At 38.9% G+C, this 20,494-nt stretch overlaps 1 protein-coding gene across 1 annotated transcript; it reads left to right on the top strand.

Annotated features, from left to right (window-relative positions):
• Positions 1-19,336: 19,336 nt before the first annotated feature.
• Positions 19,337-20,059, top strand: LOC136261093 (serine/threonine-protein kinase PLK4-like). Its single transcript, XM_066055060.1, has one exon. The coding sequence runs from the start codon at positions 19,337-19,339 to the stop codon at positions 20,057-20,059; it is 723 nt and encodes a 240-aa protein (XP_065911132.1).
• The last annotated feature ends 435 nt before the right edge of the window (positions 20,060-20,494 follow it).

Genomic DNA, 20,494 nt, shown 5'->3' with positions numbered 1-20,494 from the left:
ACATGTATTTGTATTATGTATAAATAAGGCAAAAGTGCACCCATTAGAACCCATAATTTGCCTGACAGACTGTATATAAAAACAAACAACAAACCCCTTGAATTCTCTATACAATGGCATTCAAACTTTTGTTGTAACACTTTCATAGTGGCAGTTATTTACAGTTGACTCTGCTATAATGCGAGCTCCATACAATTTTCTATAGGAGAAATTCTTTACATCAGTATGCAAACCTCAAAGTGTGCTGGGTTCCCTTATGCAAATTTGCTAAACTTGGTCTCATTAGATGAGTTGAATTGTACTGATTAAGAATCCACCCAAACTAAGGGCTTAACTGATCAGTTTACGAAGATACATAACAGAACATATGAAAAAAAACAAGGTTTTTCACAGTACTCTTTCATACCTGGATGCCATACATGGCTCTTTTCTCTCTTTTCCTTTGGTTGCTATGCAAAATTTTGCATATCACCCGATACGCAGGATTCTGATAACCCATCTCTGTCAACTAAAGTATGTGGAAGATATGGTGATTTGTAGACGACGTTATTTTCCATATTAAATAAATAATATTTGTATTAATGTACAGTAAATGTGTCAAAGTTTTTTATATGCGAACGGATCTACTAAAACCGGACACACCATAATATATGAGTCCATCCACCTGTGCACCACTGATTCTTGTGAAACCAGGTCCTTCACAAGGCCAGAAACCGCCATTTGAGCTTGTCACACCACCCAGAAGACGTCTGTTAAACCAACCTTGAGTAGTTTGAATAATGACAAAACCAATAGACTGGTAGTGTAGTTATCCACTGGTTGTGCTAGTATGGTTTTGCCTTATGTACCATAGCCAGCCATTGTTTAACTTAATTAGACAATGGCGTTCAGGATATTTGCTATGTATGCAAGGTTTTTATTTTGGTAAGAGACCTGTATAGTGGGGCAGATATGTAACATAAAATGGCAAAGATGTTCACTTCTGGTAGAAAGCATAAAATTTGGTATTTTGGGGTTGTAGAACATGCTGATTCTAAATTCAACTGGAACCAGCTCATCAGCACAAGGTTTCCAGCATAAATGGGTGTTTGGCATGCAGATTCTAAAAAAATACATTCGTTAGTGAACTTATAGTATAACATACAAAGTTATTGTATTTCTTTCTCAGTGCACTGTCCACTACAATAGCACAACTGTGTATATTTTAAGTTGGCCTTGTGGTATCCAAGACAGCATTTCTTGCAGTTACACTTAACCAGTTCTCTGAATTCTTTTGAAGCTTCAGCAAGTGTGGTCCATAATGGTGTCCATTTTCATCTCTGTCCTTCTGCCAACCCCAATATGCAGGACTTGGAAGAGATGTCTTTGCTACCAGGACTTCTCCCCAAATATGGCCTACTTGTAATGACGCTCATTTCACATGCTGAAATAGAGCTGGAGGAAAATTTTCTAGCTTTCTATTCCCATAAGGAAAGAGTTGCTCCTTACAGCATTTACAGTGACAAGTTGTGAAGCACAGCTGTACAAAATCTATTTCTTTAATATCATCATCAATTGCCTCTGGAGTCTGAGAAAGGTGACCAAACAAATCTGTTAAGCTTGGTAAAGACCTCCAAAAATCCCGAACAGTTTTCTTCCCTATTCCACAAAAAAATATGAAACTGTATCACAGCCTGAGAAGGTGTGCATGAACAACAAGCAAATCATCAAGCACAGCTGAAATTGTATGAGCTGCAATGTACCTGAAATTTTTGTTGTGACCAAAGGCTAACCAGATTTCACATCACTCTAACACTCTGGTAGTGGCGATGGCAAGTACAAGCACATATGGACACACCATAATCTTCTCCAGACCGTGTTGGTGAGCATAAGCTCAATGAAGCATAATACAATGGTCAGCTTCTTATTACATGCAAGGCTGAAGAACAGACACATCTAATGTGCTGGTCAATACAACACTTTCTCCTTTTGTGGTTGATCTCAGGTGTCACAACAGATTCATTGACTGTAGCAAGAAACTGGAAGGGCTCAGTTTTATTGGAATTAACGGATAAAAACTCCAGTTCTAAAGGATATGTGTTCTCTCAGATACATACAAATGATTTCCAATACCACAGTACTCTCTCGTATGTGCATTTAAACTGTCAGCAGTCTACAAGTCCCACACTACATACTATTTCCCATTTTACTGAAGACATCTACCACATTCTTTACATTACTTGCAAATCTTTTCTGTGTACTTGGAGATTGTTCATGATGACTGCACTTTGGTTTTCCAGACTGTTTTATGCTGACTTCACTTACTATCCTCTCTGGCCTCACATAGTGATTCATTCTCTGTAATTCCTATTACTCCACCATCACCCTTCACAATGGCATCCAACTGCTCATGAATATGATTGTGAGCCACCATGGAGAACTTGTGTGAGGCTCTTTGAGAGATTAAGTGTCCCTTAAGGAACTGATTCCAAACTGTGGGACATTCACATTCCAGCTGAGTAAGGACTAAGTCCCACCACATGTACCATAGATAATATATCTACAGTGTACATGTACTGAAAGCCACTACGCATAATGAAAGTGGTCCATGGCATGGTGAAGAGAAGTCTGTAGTGCATATGGGCGGACCCCACATAGAAATGCCCTATTGAATGTCCTTGATGATTGGTTGGAAGAAAGTGGTTGGGCAGCCAATATGGCTTCTGCTATTGTTATGACAGAGAGGAGAGCTGATGCCGTGCAGAGTGATTCTCTCACTTCAAGAGCCCAGTGGGCTCATCAAGTAACAGTAGCAGCCTTATTTCATCTAGAAAGTCAAGCATTCACCACATACAAGGATAATTTAGTGACCGATAACATGACAGCTAAGCCATTTGATGAGTGGTGTGCAGACATGGAAAGTAGTCACCCACAATTCTTTTACAGGGTCTGAAGTTAGAGGTCCTCTTCCTCCAATCCATGATCGCAATGAGATGGAAACATCTCAATGTACTTGGAAGCATTTGGATGTTTACATATTTGGCCAAGACCATTAGCAATGATGTATAATGGTTTACAATGGTCAAGACTGGGATTCACAAGTTCAGTAGCTTTCACGATGACATCCATTCCATGCTTTACCAGGCTTTAGAGTGTGCACTATCAAGAAACAAAGGCATCAAAGTGGAAATTGCAGGTGGATGGCGAATAGCACATTGAAGATGTACAAAGTAAGCTGACCATGAGACATTATCATCTTGGTCAAGCTGCTCCTTTTGCAACAACCAGTCCAACTCTCTCAGCCAGGAAACTTGCATTTCATCAGATTTGAGTCTTGCACTTTTAGAGGTAGCATTTCCTGTGTCAGCGGAATCGTAATGTGCTCTAGAATACCAGTTTTTATGCTTTCTACCAGAAGTGAATATGTTTTTTACCTACATATCTACTACACTAGTACATAGCATAGGTGTCCTACAGGGTAAGACACCTAGCTATAATTTTTGACAAACAAATTCCATACTTTGTGGGTTACTACTACTATAGGTAAGACATGCAGTGTTAGGATTCTTCAGTGGATAAACAATCCCAAAATAATAATGTAATATTCACTGACGCGAACCAAGGTGATTATTACATTGTACCTGAGGCACTGAAGAATCCTAGCAATGCATGTCTTAGTTAATGGCCCCTGTAACTGGAATTTTGTTAATGTATTTTTCCAAGATATTGCGGTATATGAGGTGCCATGCACTAGCAATGTGCACGCATGTGAGTTACGAAATGTGTAAGTTAATTGATAGATAGTTAAATAATGTACTGTTAATACTTGTGTTAGTCTTCTACTGCTCATTAATCAGTACTAAACTGAATAAAACGACATGCAAAATCGAATCAGCACTGTCCTATTCGTCAGATGCGTACGCATTGTTAGCGCATGGCACTTTGTACACAGCAAGGTCTTGGAAAAACACAGTAGTAACCCACAAAGTATATAATTTGTTTGTCAAAATTTGTGGCTAGGTGTTTTACACAGTAAGACATCTGTGTGCAGGTCTCTTACCAGAAATGTACCATGTTCAGCCAGGGTTTATAATTACAGTATGTATCCTGAAATTTGCATTTGAAGTTAGGTGGCTTCATGGTACATTTAATTCTATAGCATAATTTACTATGAGATAGATACCTTGTCAAAGACTTTGACAAAATCTAAGAAATGGGCATCAATATGATCTCCTGTGTCATAACAATTCTGAAAGTCATTGATAGCTCTGACTAACTTTGTATTACATGATCAGCCTGTGCAGAAGCCGTGTTTACTATTACTCAAAGCATTGTGTGTTTATCTATGTGGGAATAAATAGTGCTCTAATACTTAACAGCATGTACTGGGTAGTGTAAGTTGTCAACTCTTCATCAAGCGATTGTAATTATTCACTGCAATGAAATTATGAACTTCTGGTTTGAACTATTTAGTAGAGCAGTCTTTAGTCTCTTAGTACACCAAATTTTAATTATCTCACATGAGTGAATATCGTGTACTGCAAAGCCTATCATGCACCAATTATCGGCATGAGGTATCTATTATCAGCACCTCATACTTCAGTAATTGTACATTTTTCAAATTTCTGTTTAAATATTTATAATCTACTTAGCCAAATGGATGCTCTGGCAAAGTTTCAGTCTGATATGGCAATAACTTTGCCCTACAAGTAGCAACAACAGAAAAATTGATTTGTACAGCGAATATAAATTACAGGTGTGACTAAAATGGTTGTAGAATGACACACGGAGTTGAAATTTACACCATCGTGTTTGCTATGAGTAGGGGAATTGATTGATGGGTAAGTTTTCCCTTGTATCACCTTTAGTCATTACATACAAAGGCCAAATTAGTGAAGAAAGATAGATCGCGTAATATCATTTCAACATGATGTAAACAATTACCCATAACTTCCGCATGCTTACATCTACGAAACAAAGATTTGCAGGCGAATAAAATGATATCCAAATTTTTTATTTTTAGCCTCTTTCTTCACTCTATCATGCTACACCTCCATTTTGAAGTATAACCTCTTGTCCACTGCTCCGCCCCTGCCTCTCACCCCTTTGTGAGCACTCATGATGCTACTTCGCTCGTTCAACTGCTCAGATTTACTATCTTATTTGGTGGGAAACTCTACAAGCAGCTACAAGTACTGAAAGTAGTCTGAAAGTTAATAAATTGATGCACCTCTTGTGTAAATTTCATAAGTGTGCTCATTTCACTTGGTAAGTCATAATGACTTAAAATCTTTAAAACTGTCAAATCCAGACAGGCTGTGCTGGCTCCTTAGTAGCTAATATGCAGCAAAAACCACACAGAAAATGTTTGTCCAGTTTAGAGTGTTAAATTATTTGCTAGTAACAAGTCAGTAATTTTGTTATCATCAGAGGCTCCAACCTTGCATCTTTCTTGGGAGTGAGGCTCTTCCACCAAGGTGAACAATGGGGATGGAATTCATCAGCCACAAACATGCAATTCAATTATCACCAGATGTCATGGCTTTGCATTGACATGGCATCCTTGTACTAGTTATATTGAAAGTGTATTTACATCATTGAGAAGTTGTGTGTTACTAGCTACAAGTGTAATTGCAAGTTATGTTTTGTGAATTGCTATTATTACAATGACAACTGTGTCAGGTTCACGTGGTCCACAAGACTACAAAACCTCATACACAACTTATAATCTTACTGTGTCTGTGAGATTTCTTGCCAGTTACTTGCTCCTACCATCAGTGGCTACACAGGTTTTAGCTACCTGTAGGACTTGCCCATTTATGTTAACAAATGTAGTCACAATGTTAGTTTGCAGAGAATTATTTCAGCTATAAACTATTCACCATCACTGTAGAGAGTTGAGCTATAAACTATTCACCATCACTATAGAGAGTTCAGCTACAAACAATTTACCGGGTTTAGCTACAAGACATCCTGTAGAGAGTTTGGCTACATTAGAAGTCACCCTGTAGAGAGTTCAGCTACAAACAATTCCGAAAGTTCAGTTGCAACAAGACATCCTGTAGGGAGTTCAGCTACATTAGAAGTCACTCTGTAGAGAATTCAGTTGCGCCCTGTAGAGAGTTCAGCTACAACAAGTCACCCTTGTAGGATATTGTACTAAATAGAGCATATGTAGCATCATGTGATGTATGTTTGTTGTTAGTAATTCATAATACATGGCATTGCAAGCTACTATAGAACCGTAGATAGTATTGGCTTTCAGAGAGACTATATTACTATTCTTATCCACTGAGAGGTTCCCTGGTGCCGGAAAGAGGCACCCAGAAAGGTTACATTTTACTTCTTCGCAGTGTTGTTTTTACTGCCATTTTCTCCCCAGTATATCTTGTCACTTTGATCGATTATACCAGACCTGTCCACCCATCAGCCAAAGTATGGTGGCATACACCCTCTGTCAAGGAGACAGACCTCCCGAAGTTGGATCTATGGGTAGATCGTGGATCTGATTTTGCAGCATGGAAGCTACAGTGGGACTCCTACCGCAGCTTGTCTGGACTCACTGACCAAACAACAGCCAAACAGGTACAAGCACTCACCTTATGCTTTTTCCGCGAAACCCCGTCAGTCGTTCCAAACCTTGGCTTAACCGAAGAACAGAGAGCGAGTGTTGTCTGCACTATTAAGCAATCTAGACATCATTTCTGCTACTGGCTCCAGCAACACCAAAGCCTTCCCTGACTCTGGTGCTGACATCTCAGCAGCTGGAAAAGTACTACCCTTAATGAATGGGTTAACACCCTCTTAGCTTCCATAGTGATTCCCAAAGCGGTCAGTGGAGCTAAGATGTTTCCATTAAGAAGATTACCAGTCATATTCTGCCTTGGTCGTACAGAATACCATGATGACCTACATATATACCTGACATTCAGGCACCATTCTCTCCTAGAAGGCATGTAAAGCTCTTTGAATTTTACCTCCATATTACCCAAACCCCTTGTCAACCATGACAGTACATAAAATCACGTCATCATTTACTCTTAACAATGTCACTGCATCCCTTATGCTTCAACAGGCAGTGTTAGAATATCCCACTGTCTTTGATGCGGACAGATTAGGAACATGAAAGGGGAACAGTTTCACTTCTCCCTAACTGATGATGTCAAGCCATTCTGTATTAACACCCCTCGGTCCATTCCACTTGCATGTAGAGATAAATTGAAAGCAGAACTGGACCTCTTAGAATCCCAGCGCATTATAGCACCAGTCACAGCTGCAACTGAATGGTGTGCCCCAATCATAGTCACTCCAAAAAAGAACACAGATCACATTAGTGATGTATTTACACCCGGACATAACTGGGCATTTTCCCAGGCATCTGCTCACCTTGCCTAGGCATCAGAAAATCTTCTGGCGCGGCAGCCACGCATGAAAATACATTGTTCACAATTTATTAATTACGATTCTATCACCTAGGGTACCATTGATTGTAGCAAATGCTTGCAACAAATTCTTGCATGGAAAATAAGCACTGCGTGTTTAAGTAAGAGTCTGACTTCTAATAATAGCCCCGTAGATTATGTGTTACTATATTTAAATCTGACAAAAAATGGAGATGTGCCCGCTCAAAATGAGTATTGCATTGTACTCTCATCGAAGTGGTGATAGTTTGGATTTTGCCTGTATATAGATCGCGCAAAGTGGAAAATACTCAAGATGACAGCTGTTTGGCTATTTGATTTCAGTAGGTAGAGGTCTAATGCTGAATAATCAGTACCTGAATTTATTGTGATACATCTATGATGAAGGGAATAACTGCTGACGATACTAAGCATAGTGTGGTAGAGTTGGCAGGCAGTTACAGGGAATGGATGCCTCTACTGAGTAGATGAACTGGTGTCATGACAGTTTTGTGATCCTCACAAGTACGACTCAGCCTGAGTATAATAAATCTAGGTTATGTAGTATTGTTTATTACGAGTTGGAAGTATCCTTTTGTGTGGCACGTGATGCTGCAGTCCCACAATCAATATGTGCATTGTAGCTAGAGACCAGTATGGAGTGATTGTAGACTGATGAGCTATTCTATGTACGTACATACAGATAAGAGTTAATAACTGTAGTTAACCATGCCATGCACTTGAAAACAACAATTGATAAATGCACGTACGAACCCACACAGGTTGTTCACTGGACTAGGTGTACAGGTAAATGGGCTTGCCCTGGCATCATGCTTGGGCTAGATACGCCCCTGGACCACATTAAAATGTGTGTTGACCTCTCACACTTTAATTGGTTTGTATGCAATATCAATCATCCACCCAAACGCAAGCAGTGGCAAACATTGCAGCCAGTAAGACTAAGTTCTTCACAGTTTTGGATGCCATGAAACGCTATCGCCAATGCCCTTTATACCCAGACAACCAACTGCTTACTACCTTCATAACACCCTTTGACAAGTTCAAGCACTTGTGGGCCCCGTATGGTATCTGTTTAATATTGGAGCATTATGATTGTTCTATGGCGAGGCATTTGTGGGACTGATGGGTTTCTGTCAAGTAGTTGATGACATCATCATTTACGATGACAATGATCTTGACCATGCCACTCACATCCGACAGTTTCTCCAATGCTGTGCAGACAAACACATAGCACTGAATCCAGAGAAGTGCAGGTTTAGTAGCAAGGTGACCTTTGCTGAATTCACCTCATGGCTCATGATCACTCTGCCATCACATGAGAGGTCAGGATAATGGCTTCTTTGTTATTTGAAGGTAGATGATCTTGACACTGTTGGCAGTTGAGTATAACTAGTATATTAAAACTTATAAATTTAAAAGTGAAGTAGGGTTCCAAGCTATAAAAAGTAGTGAAACAAGAGATGAACAATGGTAGCTATTATAGCATAGCTCGGTGGGAAATCCCTACTTTGGCAATGAACACAAAATAATTGTTATACCATGCCAAAGTAGACCATGTGCTACTTCGTTTGGGTGCTAGGCTTGCGACTGTAGTCAGGCAGTGAGTGAGTGAGTGAGACAAAATTTCAAGTTTTGACGATTTTTTTAAATTTCTATATCCAGCCACCAGTAAGTGTTTTCTTGTTTTTAATGTTACATTCGATGTTAGATGGACTAATATTATTCCAGACATTCTTTGGTCCAATGGTGAACCACGATTCACCTTTCATAAATTCACCTAGTTTGCACTGCAGTGGGGATTTCTCTACCCATAAAGTAATGGAAAGATTGAATCAACAGTCAAATCAATGAAGAAGATTATTTTCACCTGGAACAGTTGCTATCTTGATTACAACAAGTTCTGTCATGCTCTTCTCCAATACAGAAATATATCTTACTGCAAGGATGGGTTATCCTCAGCCCAAAAGCTTTATGGACATCCTGTCCAAGACACTTTACCTGTCTGCTCATTGATGCTCATTTTCACAAGAGTGGCAATGTGAGGCTAAAGCAGCTGAGCAACAAGCAGAGGCCACACAGCAATCCTCTGCCACTTACTACAATCTACATGCCCATCCCCTTACAGAAATTGAAACCGGCTCCAATTCCAATGTTGCTGTCCAAAATCCCCTGCACCAAACTTTGGGACATTTGTGACATTATCACAGCGATATTTCCCAACCGGAAACATTACATCAAAGCATGGTGTTGGCCTGAAACTGCCATTTTTTATGCAAAAGAGCTCCCCTTTCCCTGCCAACTTGTGTTACATTACCAGACTCCCCTGCCGACCAGACTACCCAAGAACTTCACTGCTCAAGTAAGGCAACCGCCCAATTGCCTGATTGAAGACCCATCTGGAACTGACTTTATAACCATTGTAAATGTTCTTGTTAATTAGCAGTTGTGAATGTGTAATTAGGAAATTTCACCCTCCCAAATGCTTAGGGGGAGGTGTAGAATACTGTTCTAAATACAGCACATGTAGCATCATGTTTGTTATTAATGATGTTGTCATGTTGAGTAATTCATACAACCCTGTGGAGAGTTCAGCTATAGCAAATGACCCTGTAGAGAACTCAGCTACAAACAAATCATCCTGCGGAGGGTTCAGCTTTAAACCAAGTCGAGGATTCAGCTACAACAAGTCACCCTGTAGAGAGGTCGGCCACAGGCAATTCATCCTGTAGAGAATTCAACTACATTAGAAGTCACTCTGTAGAGAGTTCAGCCACTCTGTAGAGAGTTCAGCTACAACCAAGTCACCTTGTAGAGAGTTCAGCTACAATCAAGTGACTCTGTAGAGAGTTCAGCTACAAAAAGTCACCCTATAGAGAGTTCGGCCACAACAAGTCACCCTGTAGAGAATTCAGCTACAAACAATTCACTGTGTGGAGAGTTCAGCTACAAACAAATCACCTTGTAGAGAGTTCAGCTACAAGCAAGTCACCTTGTAAAGAGTTCAGCTACTACAAGTCACCCAGTAGAGAGTTCAGCCACTAACAATTCACCCTGTAGAGAGTCCAGCTACAACAAGTCACAGATTCAGCTACAACAAATCACCCTGTAGATAATTGAGTTACGAACAATTCGCTCTGTGGAGTGTTCAGCTACAAACAAGCCAACCTGTACAGGAGAGAGTCCATGTGATAATTTCATAATTTTAGGTTATGCTACTTCTAAAAACCGGGCTCCCATACTATTCCATTCTAGCTAAATAAGCAGTTAATCAACCATGTATATAATTTAGTTTATATTAATGCTATGATGCAGCTTGTAAATACTGTAATTTATTGTATTTCACAATTGATCAATTATTTTGTAATTTGGTAATTATATTGCTATGCACTACCAAAGAAGTGTTATTTGAACAAAGCACTGTAAACTTCAAATTACACATAAATGTATCTTCTCAACTGTTTTTATAGTGTGTCTAATGTGTTTTTCATAAGTGGCTCAATATGAGGTATATTTTGTCTTACTTTTGCTTTTATTCCTCCCTGTAACCAGTTACTAAGGTTCCCACCGCAAGGTTACAGACATCTTAAACCCTCATCCATTCTTCATAGTCAATCTTAATACTGCTCATTGTCAATCTCACTGCTGTTCACTGTCATGATTACACATGTTTTCTCTTGAAGACACTGATTTATGAATTAGCAGTAGTACATAGGTTTACTATATCCATACAGTACAACAGGTTCATTGTGATGATTACAACAAGTTACGGTAGGTAAACCGCCTCAAAGCGAAAGCTTACATACCAGGAAGGTTTATACTGGCTCTTTGCAGCCTTCATTTCTCATGTACAGGCTACTTTTAGCATAAGCCATTTTTCTCACATTGGTGTGGAAAGAAAGACAAATAGGTGTACAAACATATGTACGCACATCAAGACTCACAGCAATGGGTTGCGTGGCCAAGAAACTGCGAAGCGCATACCCAACTAAAAGATGTGCGGCTACTACCGTGAGTTATTTATGTGTAGGGATGGTTTCACAATATTAGCCCAGATTATGCAACATCTCTCAATAGATTTGTATTGTGTTAGGTAATAAAAGATCTTTTTTTTTTTTCTTGTGATCCCTCTAAATAAAATACACACATCTAGACAAATTTTGCTTTATTTCCCTCATGTTATACCAGTAAATATACCTGTGTTTATACAGTCCATCTAGCATGCACTGCCATTATCTAATTCTGGTTTGCTCCTACATGAATTTTCTTTGATCAAACCTCTAACCCGGATAATAACTTTTAAGACACGATGTGGACACAAACCCTAATAACTTATGAACCAGTTGCGAAAGTGTTAAGAACCTAAATTCCCTAAGGAAATTGAATAAATCGTTGTAGACTCTATTTAGTGCCATGCGCCACTTGGTGTATTACAATCTTGTGACTTGTCACTACAAAGAATTAAGTAAATGAAAACTTCTGGTCATCTTCAAACAAGCTGAACAGCATATACAGTACTGCCTTTGCGTAATGTCGCACTCTCTCACACACGCAATTTTGCTTGAGATTTTAAAAATTGCTAATTAAGGGGCGTGGCAGCTGTTTCGCTTGCAAGACATCGTGGCAGCTGTTTCTCTCATGAGAATCGCAAGCAAAACAGTTGCCACGCCTTTTACTTAGCAAAATTGCGCATGCGATGTTACGCTTGGGCAGTACCGTACCACTCCATGAACATTGTGACTTTCATCATGCATGTTAATAAATTAGTACACATAATAAACATCACATATTAATTGTTTTATATTAACTTCTGATGATACAGTGGGATAGTGACGTAACCTAGAAATTCCGTAACCTATAAATTCACGACACCCTTGATGTCACTACAGTCTACGTACTGATACTTGATAACTACAAAAATTACAATAATACAATTCCTCTGTACGTCAACTGACCTGAAATTCACAACACTCCTTGATCTGAGTTCCTGTATGGTCCCAAGTTATGCATGATCACATCCTACTGCTAGTGGGTAAACCGTTATGACCAGATGGCCTGCAAAAACCAACAATCAGGCATTAAATACAATATTCCTAAAAGGAAAATGTTACTATAAGCAACTGACTGGGACATTAGTTTGGTCCCATCATAGCAATATGCCTGACTCTGGAAATTCAGAAAACATTGAGATAATAAGTAACTATATTCCTTAGTATGTAGACTGACCTAAAAATTCATGGCACCCATGATGTTACTACAGTCCATGTGCACTAGACAATTGAGAACTACAAAAAGAACACACAAGATAATACAATCTAATCAAAAACAGCCAAGCTGTAAAAAAAGGTGCGGCCCCCATAAAGGCCATGGTGAAAAAAGATGTGAAATCCAAGGTGGTGGCCAAGAAATGGCTGTGATGGTAGGTTAATGGTTACATTTTAATAACAACAATTCAGGTGAATTTGGTGCCAAGACCAAGCGGCACAAAATTCACCTGAATTGCCGTTATTAAAATGTAACCATTAACCTACCATCACAGCCATTTCTTGGCCGCCACCTTGGATTTCACATCTTTTTTCACCATGGCCTTTATGGGGGCCGCACCTTTTTTTACAGCTTGGCTGTTTTTGATTAGATATCACTTCTTTTTGTATTTGTATACTGCAAAGCCGGCCTATGGCTGGCTTTGGGGCTTTTTTAACCCATGTGTTTTTTTCTTTACCACAGGAAGAAGAAAAGAACTTAAAGAAGAATTTTAGTACTTCAATTATTTTTGATTTTATTAGTAATTATACAAATTATATACGTATATTTATTACATGCTCATTATTCCCCACAGGATTTTTTTTGCAGCTGATCTCTCTACTGGGTGACTTGAAATGTAGCTGAACTATATACAGGATGGTTTCTTTGTAGCTGAACTCTCTGTAACAGGTGATTTGTTTGCAGCTAAACTCTCTACATGGTGGTGTCTTTATAGCCGAACTCTCTACATGATGGTTTCTTTGTAGCTGAACTCTCTATAAGGTGACTTCGTCTAGCTGAACTCTCTACAGGGTGATTTTTTTGTAACTGAACTCTCTGCAGGGTGATTTGTTTGCAGCTGAACTCTCTACATGATGGTTTCTTTGTAGCTGAACTCTCTACAAGGTGACTTCGTCCAGTTGATCTCTCTACGGGGTGATTTGTTTCTAGCTGAACTCTCTACAGGTGAATTGTTTGCAGCTAAACTCTCTACATGGTGGTTTCTTTGTAGCTGACCTCTCTACAAGGTAACTTCTTCTCTACAGGGTGATTTGTTGTAGTTGAATTCTCTACAAGGTGGTTTGTATGAGGCTGAACTCTCTACATGGCGGTTTCTTTGTAGCTGAACTCTCTACAGAGTGATTTGTTTGCAGCTGAACTCTCTACATGATGGTTTCTTTGTAACTGAACACTCTACAAGGTGACTTCTTCTAGCTGATCTTTCTACAGGGTGAATTGTTGTAGCTGAACTATCTACAAGGTAACTTCTTCTAGCTGATCTCTATACAGGGTGATTTGTTTGTAGTTGAATTCTGTACAGGTGGTTTCCTTGTAGCTGAACTCTGTACATGATGGTTTCTTTGTAGCTAAACTCTTTACAAGGTGACTTCTTCTAGCTGAACTCTCTACGGGGTAATTTCTTTGTAGCTGAACTCTCTATATGATGGTTTCTTTGTAAATGAACTCTCTACAAGGTGAATTCTTCTACCTGATCTCTCTACAGGGTGATTTCTTTGTAACTGAACTCTGTACAAGTGCGTTTTTGTGGGTGATCTCACTGCAGGTTGATTTGTTTGTAGCTGAACTCACTAAAGGGTGATTTTGCTTGTAGCTGAACTCCTTGCATTGTATCTAGTTTCTAGCTGATCTCTCTACAGGGTTATTTGTTTGTAGCTGATCTCTCTACAAGTTGATTTGTGTGTAGCTGATCTCTCTGCAGGTTAATTAATTTGCAGCCGATCTCTCTACAAGGTAATTTGTTTGTAGCTGAACTGTCTATAAAGTGATTTATTTGTAGCTGATCTCTCTGCAGGTTGATTTGTTATAGCTGAACTCTCTACAGGGTGATTTACTTGTAGCTGAACTCCTTACATTGTGACTAGTTTCTAGCTGATCTCTCTACAGGGTGATTTGTTTGTAGCTGATCTCTCTACAAGTTGATTTGTGTGTAGCTGATCTTTCTACTGGTTGATTTGTTTGTAGCCAATCTCTCTACAGGGTAATTGTTTGTAGCTGAACTCTGTACAAGGTGCTTTTTTGTAGGTGATCTCACTGCAGGTTGATTTGTTTGTAGCTGAACTCACTAAAGGGTGATTTGCTTGTAGTTGAACTCCTTACATTGTGTCCAGTTTCTAGCTGATCTCTCTACAGAGTGATTTGTTTGTAGCTGAGCTCTCTATAAGGTGATTTATTTGTAGCTGAACTCCTTACATTGTGTGTAGTTTCTAGCTGATCTCTCTACAGGGTGATTTGTTTGTAATTGATCTCTCTACAAGTTGATTTGTGTGTAGCTGATCTCTCTGCAGGTTGATTTGTTTGTAGCCGATCTCTCTATAGGGTAATTTGTTTGTAGCTGAACTCTCTATAAGGTGATTTGTTTGTAGTTGATCTCTCTGCAGGTTGATTTGTTTTAGCTGAACTCTCTACAGGCTGATTTGTTTGTAGCCGATCTCTCTACAGGGTAATTTGTTTGTAGCTGAACTCTCTACAAGTTGATTTGTGTGCAGCTGATCTCTCTGCAGGTTGATTTGTTTGTAGCCGATCTCTCTACAGGGCAATTTGTTTGTAGCTGATCTCTCTACAGGGTGATTTTTTTGTAGCTGACCTCTCTTCAGGGTGATTTGTTTCTAGCTGATCTCTCTACAGGGTGATTTTTTGTAGCTGACCTCTCTTCAGGGTGATTTGTTTCTAGCTGATTGCTCTACAGGTTGATTTGTTTGTAGATGAACTCTCTACAGGGTAATTTGCTTGTAGCTGAACTCCTTACTTTGTGTCTAGTTTGTAGCTGATCTCTCTACAGGGTGATTTGTTTGTAGCTGAACTCCGTACATTGTGTGTAGTTTCTAGCTGAACTCTCTACAAGTTGATTTGTGTGCAGCTGATCTCTCTGCAGGTTGATTTGTTTGTAGCCGATCTCTCTACAGGGCACTTTGTTTGTAGCTGATCTCTCTACAGGGTGATTTTTTTGTAGCTGACCTCTCTTCAGGGTGATTTGTTTCTAGCTGATCTCTCTACAGGGTGATTTTTGTAGCTGACCTCTCTTCAGGGTGATTTGTTTCTAGCTGATTGCTCTACAGGTTGATTTGTTTGTAGATGAACTCTCTACAGGGTAATTTGCTTGTAGCTGAACTCCTTACTTTGTGTGTAGTTTCTAGCTGATCTCTCTACAGGGTGATTTGTTTGTAGCTGATCTCTCTACAAGTTGATTTGTGTGTATATAGCTGATCTCTCTGCAGGTTGATTTGTTTGTAGCCGATCTCTCTACAGGTAATCTGTTTGTAGCTGAACTCTCTATAAGGTGATTTGTTTGTAGCTGATCTCTCTGCAGGTTGATTTGTTTTAGCTGAACTCTCTACAGGGTGATTGCTTGTAGTTGAACTCCTTACATTGTGTCTAGTTTCTAGCTGATGTCTCTACAGGGTGATTTTTTGTAGCTGAACTCTCTTCAGGGTGATTTGTTTCTAGCTGATGTCTCTACAGGTAGATTTGTGTTAATTTGTTCATTGCTGATCGCTCTAAAGGTAATTGATTTGTTGCAGTTGAACACCCTGCAAAGTGTTTTGTTTGTAGTTGATCACTCTAAAGAGTAATTTGTTTGTAGCTGAACTCTCTCCACAGTGACTTGTGTGTAGCTGAATTCTGTGTAACTGAATTCTCTATAGAGTGACTTAATTGTAGCTGAATTCTCTACACAGTGCATGACTTGTTTATAGCTGAACTTTCTTCAGTGTGACTTGTAATGTTCTGAATCTCTATAGTGGTATATTTGCTTAACTCTCCATATGGTGACTGTCTTCTTGCTGAACTGTCTATAAGATTAACTGTTTGCAGCTGAACTCCCTACAGAATAACTTGTGATGTAATAAAATTCTATAATGGAGTAAATAAATTAGCCGAATGCTCTATTAGGGTGACTGTTCTATTAGAGTATCTCGATCTCGCATTTGCTACACGGAGTTGGCTTTCGAATCATAACTCAGTGGTTTGTAATCCGATTCTTCTGTACTACTGCAAGGACTTTCTATGAAGATTATTCCAGCTATACACCGATTTTCAGCTCATTGCTCTAAGCGGTTTGCCTAGTAGGCGTGAAAACTAATACTTTTTTATTCATAAAAATCGATCGCGTAATTGTGACACAGGTTGGGTTTTGTGTCATATCTCCGTGGTCTTTATCTCGATTCCTTTCAAACCACCAAAAGGCACTCCTACGATGGTTACTCCATCTACATAGCAATTTTCAACTCATTGCATGAAGCGGTTTACCCTGTAGGCGTGACAACAAATCGATCTTGTTTTACACGAATAATCGGTCATAACTCCTGAACCATTCATCGGATTTGTACCAAATTTGATGCTAGAATTCGCCTTTGGACTCCCTTTCTGTGTGCCAAATTTCAAGGCGATCGGAGTACGCGTTTGCTTGTTATAGCAATTTTTGCAAGTGTGCGAAAAGACGAAGAAGAAGAAAAAAAAAACGAAGAAAAAAAAACGAAACTTTGGCAGCTCGTATCTCGGAAATGGCTGGAGCGATTTCCTTCAAATTTGGAATGTAGACTCCCTTGGCTGGCGGGCAACTGTGTAGTAAATTTGGTTCCAATCAGATAAGTGATCACCGAGATACAAAGGTGTGAAAATGACGTTTTCGTTCTTCCTGTCAATATACTCACGGTGTGGCGCGCCGGCTTCTTGGGCCGCACGACACACTACCGTGTGTCTTGATTCCTCTGCATGTATGTAAATTGACTTGAAATTCAGGACACTCTTTGATTTTAGTTCTTCCTGGTCCCAAGTTAGTATGTACCATGACCACATCCAACTGCTACTGTTAGTGGGTGAAGCGCTATGACTAGTAAAAACTGACAGGTAGGAAATAAATACAATATAACTAAAATCTATATCACTTTTTACACAAAAGGTTCCCTTCTCTCTGTTACGCTCTGCATCTGTGGTCCATCAGCTGATATCTTACACACTTTTGTCAAAAAACAATTCAGTAAACCAGGCACACACCCACAGCCAGCTTTTGGCCAGCTGTGGGAACGCGCCTGGTTTTTATAAGCAAAAATAGTTGAATTGGGGAATCCACAAGTAAAATTTCAGCTCTTAATCTCTTCCTCTTTTCTGTAGACAAATAAGAGAAGCTGCAGTCAGCCACATGCTAGCTTTGGAGTATGAAAATACAAGAAGAAGTGATGTCTATACGAAAACAACCAAGCTATAAAAAAAGATGCAGCTTCCAAATAAAATAGGGTGAAAAAGATGTGAAATCCAAAATGGAATCCTTTTTTATGGCTTGGCTGTTTTGGTACAGATAATATTTGTAAAACAAACAGCTAGTATTAGTTAAACAAAGTTACATATGTAAATAACTGTGTCCTCTGAGTGGGGTCAAACAAATTAGCATTCTTTCATAGCAGCTTTATGATATCTACCCAAGTGTGCTGTATTTTCCACATTACTCTACTGATTGAATCTGTCATACTTCTAGTACATTATGTGAAATACATGACATTCACTTATTAAATATGAACTATCTTGTGATGTTCATATAGTGAATTATCTATGCCTAACAATTGATATCATGAGTCATAGCTATATTATAGAAGAGAAGTACCATAATTTGCTTTTTTGTAATTTTTTGTATGCAAAAATATAAAATTTCTTACACCAAAATTTTGCAAAAGATCTAAATTTTGCGAAAATAGTTTTACACAACACATGAAAAATTCAAATAAGGGAGCAAGGTTTGTAATTGAAGAAACTTAGGATTTATATACCTGGAATGCAGTGACAGATGAAGGTGGCAGTATGAAATACAGAATCAAAGTGTAAAGTGGTACATGATTTTTATGTACTATATAAAATCTGAAATAGCTATATTTATATATATATATATATAGTTGTTTCAGAATGTGCAGAACATCTAGACTTCTAAACCAATTAAGTCTTGGTCACATGTGCCATAAGACATAATTCTAGTCTGGCGATGCTCGCCCCTTCACATAGAGTAAAGGTCTGGTCCGCTTAGTATCACCGAGTTGTTCTGGAGGAATTTAATTTGAATGTAATGACGTAATGAAAATGGTCTTAACGGAAGTGCCTCACCCAAAACTGTGGCAGAGATATTGTACTTTCTTTGCATTTGCACAGGCGAAAGTGGATTGGTCTACTTTTATAGAATACACATGTCTCCCTACCTAGGAAATCACAGCGTAACCCGGGTTTTTTTGCATATCAAGCAAGGTGAAAAAACCCTTCACGAAATAACACTTTCTCTCTTTGTTCTTCATTAGCTAACTCCTTTTGTTTCATTCAGTACTGTTAGGGAATTTGATTCATTCTTTTGACGTAACATAAACAAAGATGCGCTGATTAAACGTGGAGCATTCTGATTGGTTGCACAAGTTTTTGGTAATCCGGTACAACTCCACTATACTAAGTGTACCAGACCCTTACTCTATGCGAAGGGGCGGGCACCACCAGACTACCATGATTCATTGTGCTTGTATATGTATTGGATTCATGGCCAGTAACTAAAATGCATCTTGCAATGTAATGAAACCAGTAATGCTTTTATGTATTTGTGAAGTTTTTCTAAGTAATATACAGTATATTTACTTTACTATAAGAAACATGCAAGTTTGGTATTGTATCAAAATCACTTCCTCTATTGCAGGTGAAAATTAGTGGATATGGAAGAGGAATGCAAAGTACTACAACTGGATGAACGCCGTACTAACAAGATAATAGGCAAGGGAGCTTATGGTTGTGTAAAAGAAGTGTTTGCACTGTGTGCTGCCAAAGAAGTACATAGCACACTACTAGACACTTGTGGTCAAGAAGGGTTAGCAGCATTGAAGGAAAAGTTTTTGCACGAGTGTATTCAATGTAGTCGCTTATACCATCCTAATATAGTCCAGTTCCTAGGTATCTACTACCCCAGTAAATATGTTAAACTACCGTGGCTTGTAATGGAGAAGATGCGTTGTAGTTTATTTCAATATTTGGAACAACACAAAAAAGATGACGTTTCTTTTCAAGACAGAATGTCTATACTACATGACATTTCTCATGGTCTACAATACCTCCATGTTCAAGATATCATACACAGAGACCTCTCCTCCAATAATATTCTACTGACAAATCAATTGGTAGCAAAAATTGGTGATTTAGGGGTGGCTAAAGTTATTGATCCACTCCATACCAAGAAGGACACTCAAGTTCCAGGAACACCCCATTTTATGCCTCCAGAAGCACTGTCAGTTAATCAAACTTATGGTAAACCAGTTGATGTGTTCTCACTGGGATGTGTGATGATACATACTGTAACTCGTGTTTGGCCTACCCCTAAAGATGAAACACACGTTGACAAAACTACAAGGAAAAAATTAGCTCATTCTGAAATAGAGAGGTGAGAAGAGTATTTGGCTTTAATTAAAAGAGGCCAGCTAGTAGACTGCATTAAACAGTGTTTACATGATTCACCAATTGATCGACCATCAGTCAGTAATGTTTCCGTGATTTTGAGAGAGTTACAACCAGATTTGAATTTATCAAAATCGCAGTCCATTTTATTTGACCTTCAGGTAAGACTAGTTCTAGCTACATATAACACCATATCCTTTTATCCAAGGAAACATATTCACTTCGTTTTCAGAAACTTGTCTCACCCATGTTTCAAGCCAGCATGAATGAACTACCTTAACACAAGATTACCTTCCTGGAAGGTTAATATTGGCTTCGCTTCTCACATGTAGGCTGCTTTCAGTGAAAAAGGCTTTGCTAATGTGGATGTGGAAAGATAGAGCATACAACCTGCAAATGATATTTTAGCAATTAAATAGCAACAT

This window comes from Dysidea avara, chromosome 7, assembly GCF_963678975.1.
Source record: "Dysidea avara chromosome 7, odDysAvar1.4, whole genome shotgun sequence".
Taxonomy (NCBI): Eukaryota; Metazoa; Porifera; class Demospongiae; order Dictyoceratida; family Dysideidae; genus Dysidea; species Dysidea avara.
This window is presented reverse-complemented; position numbering and strand designations above follow the sequence as displayed.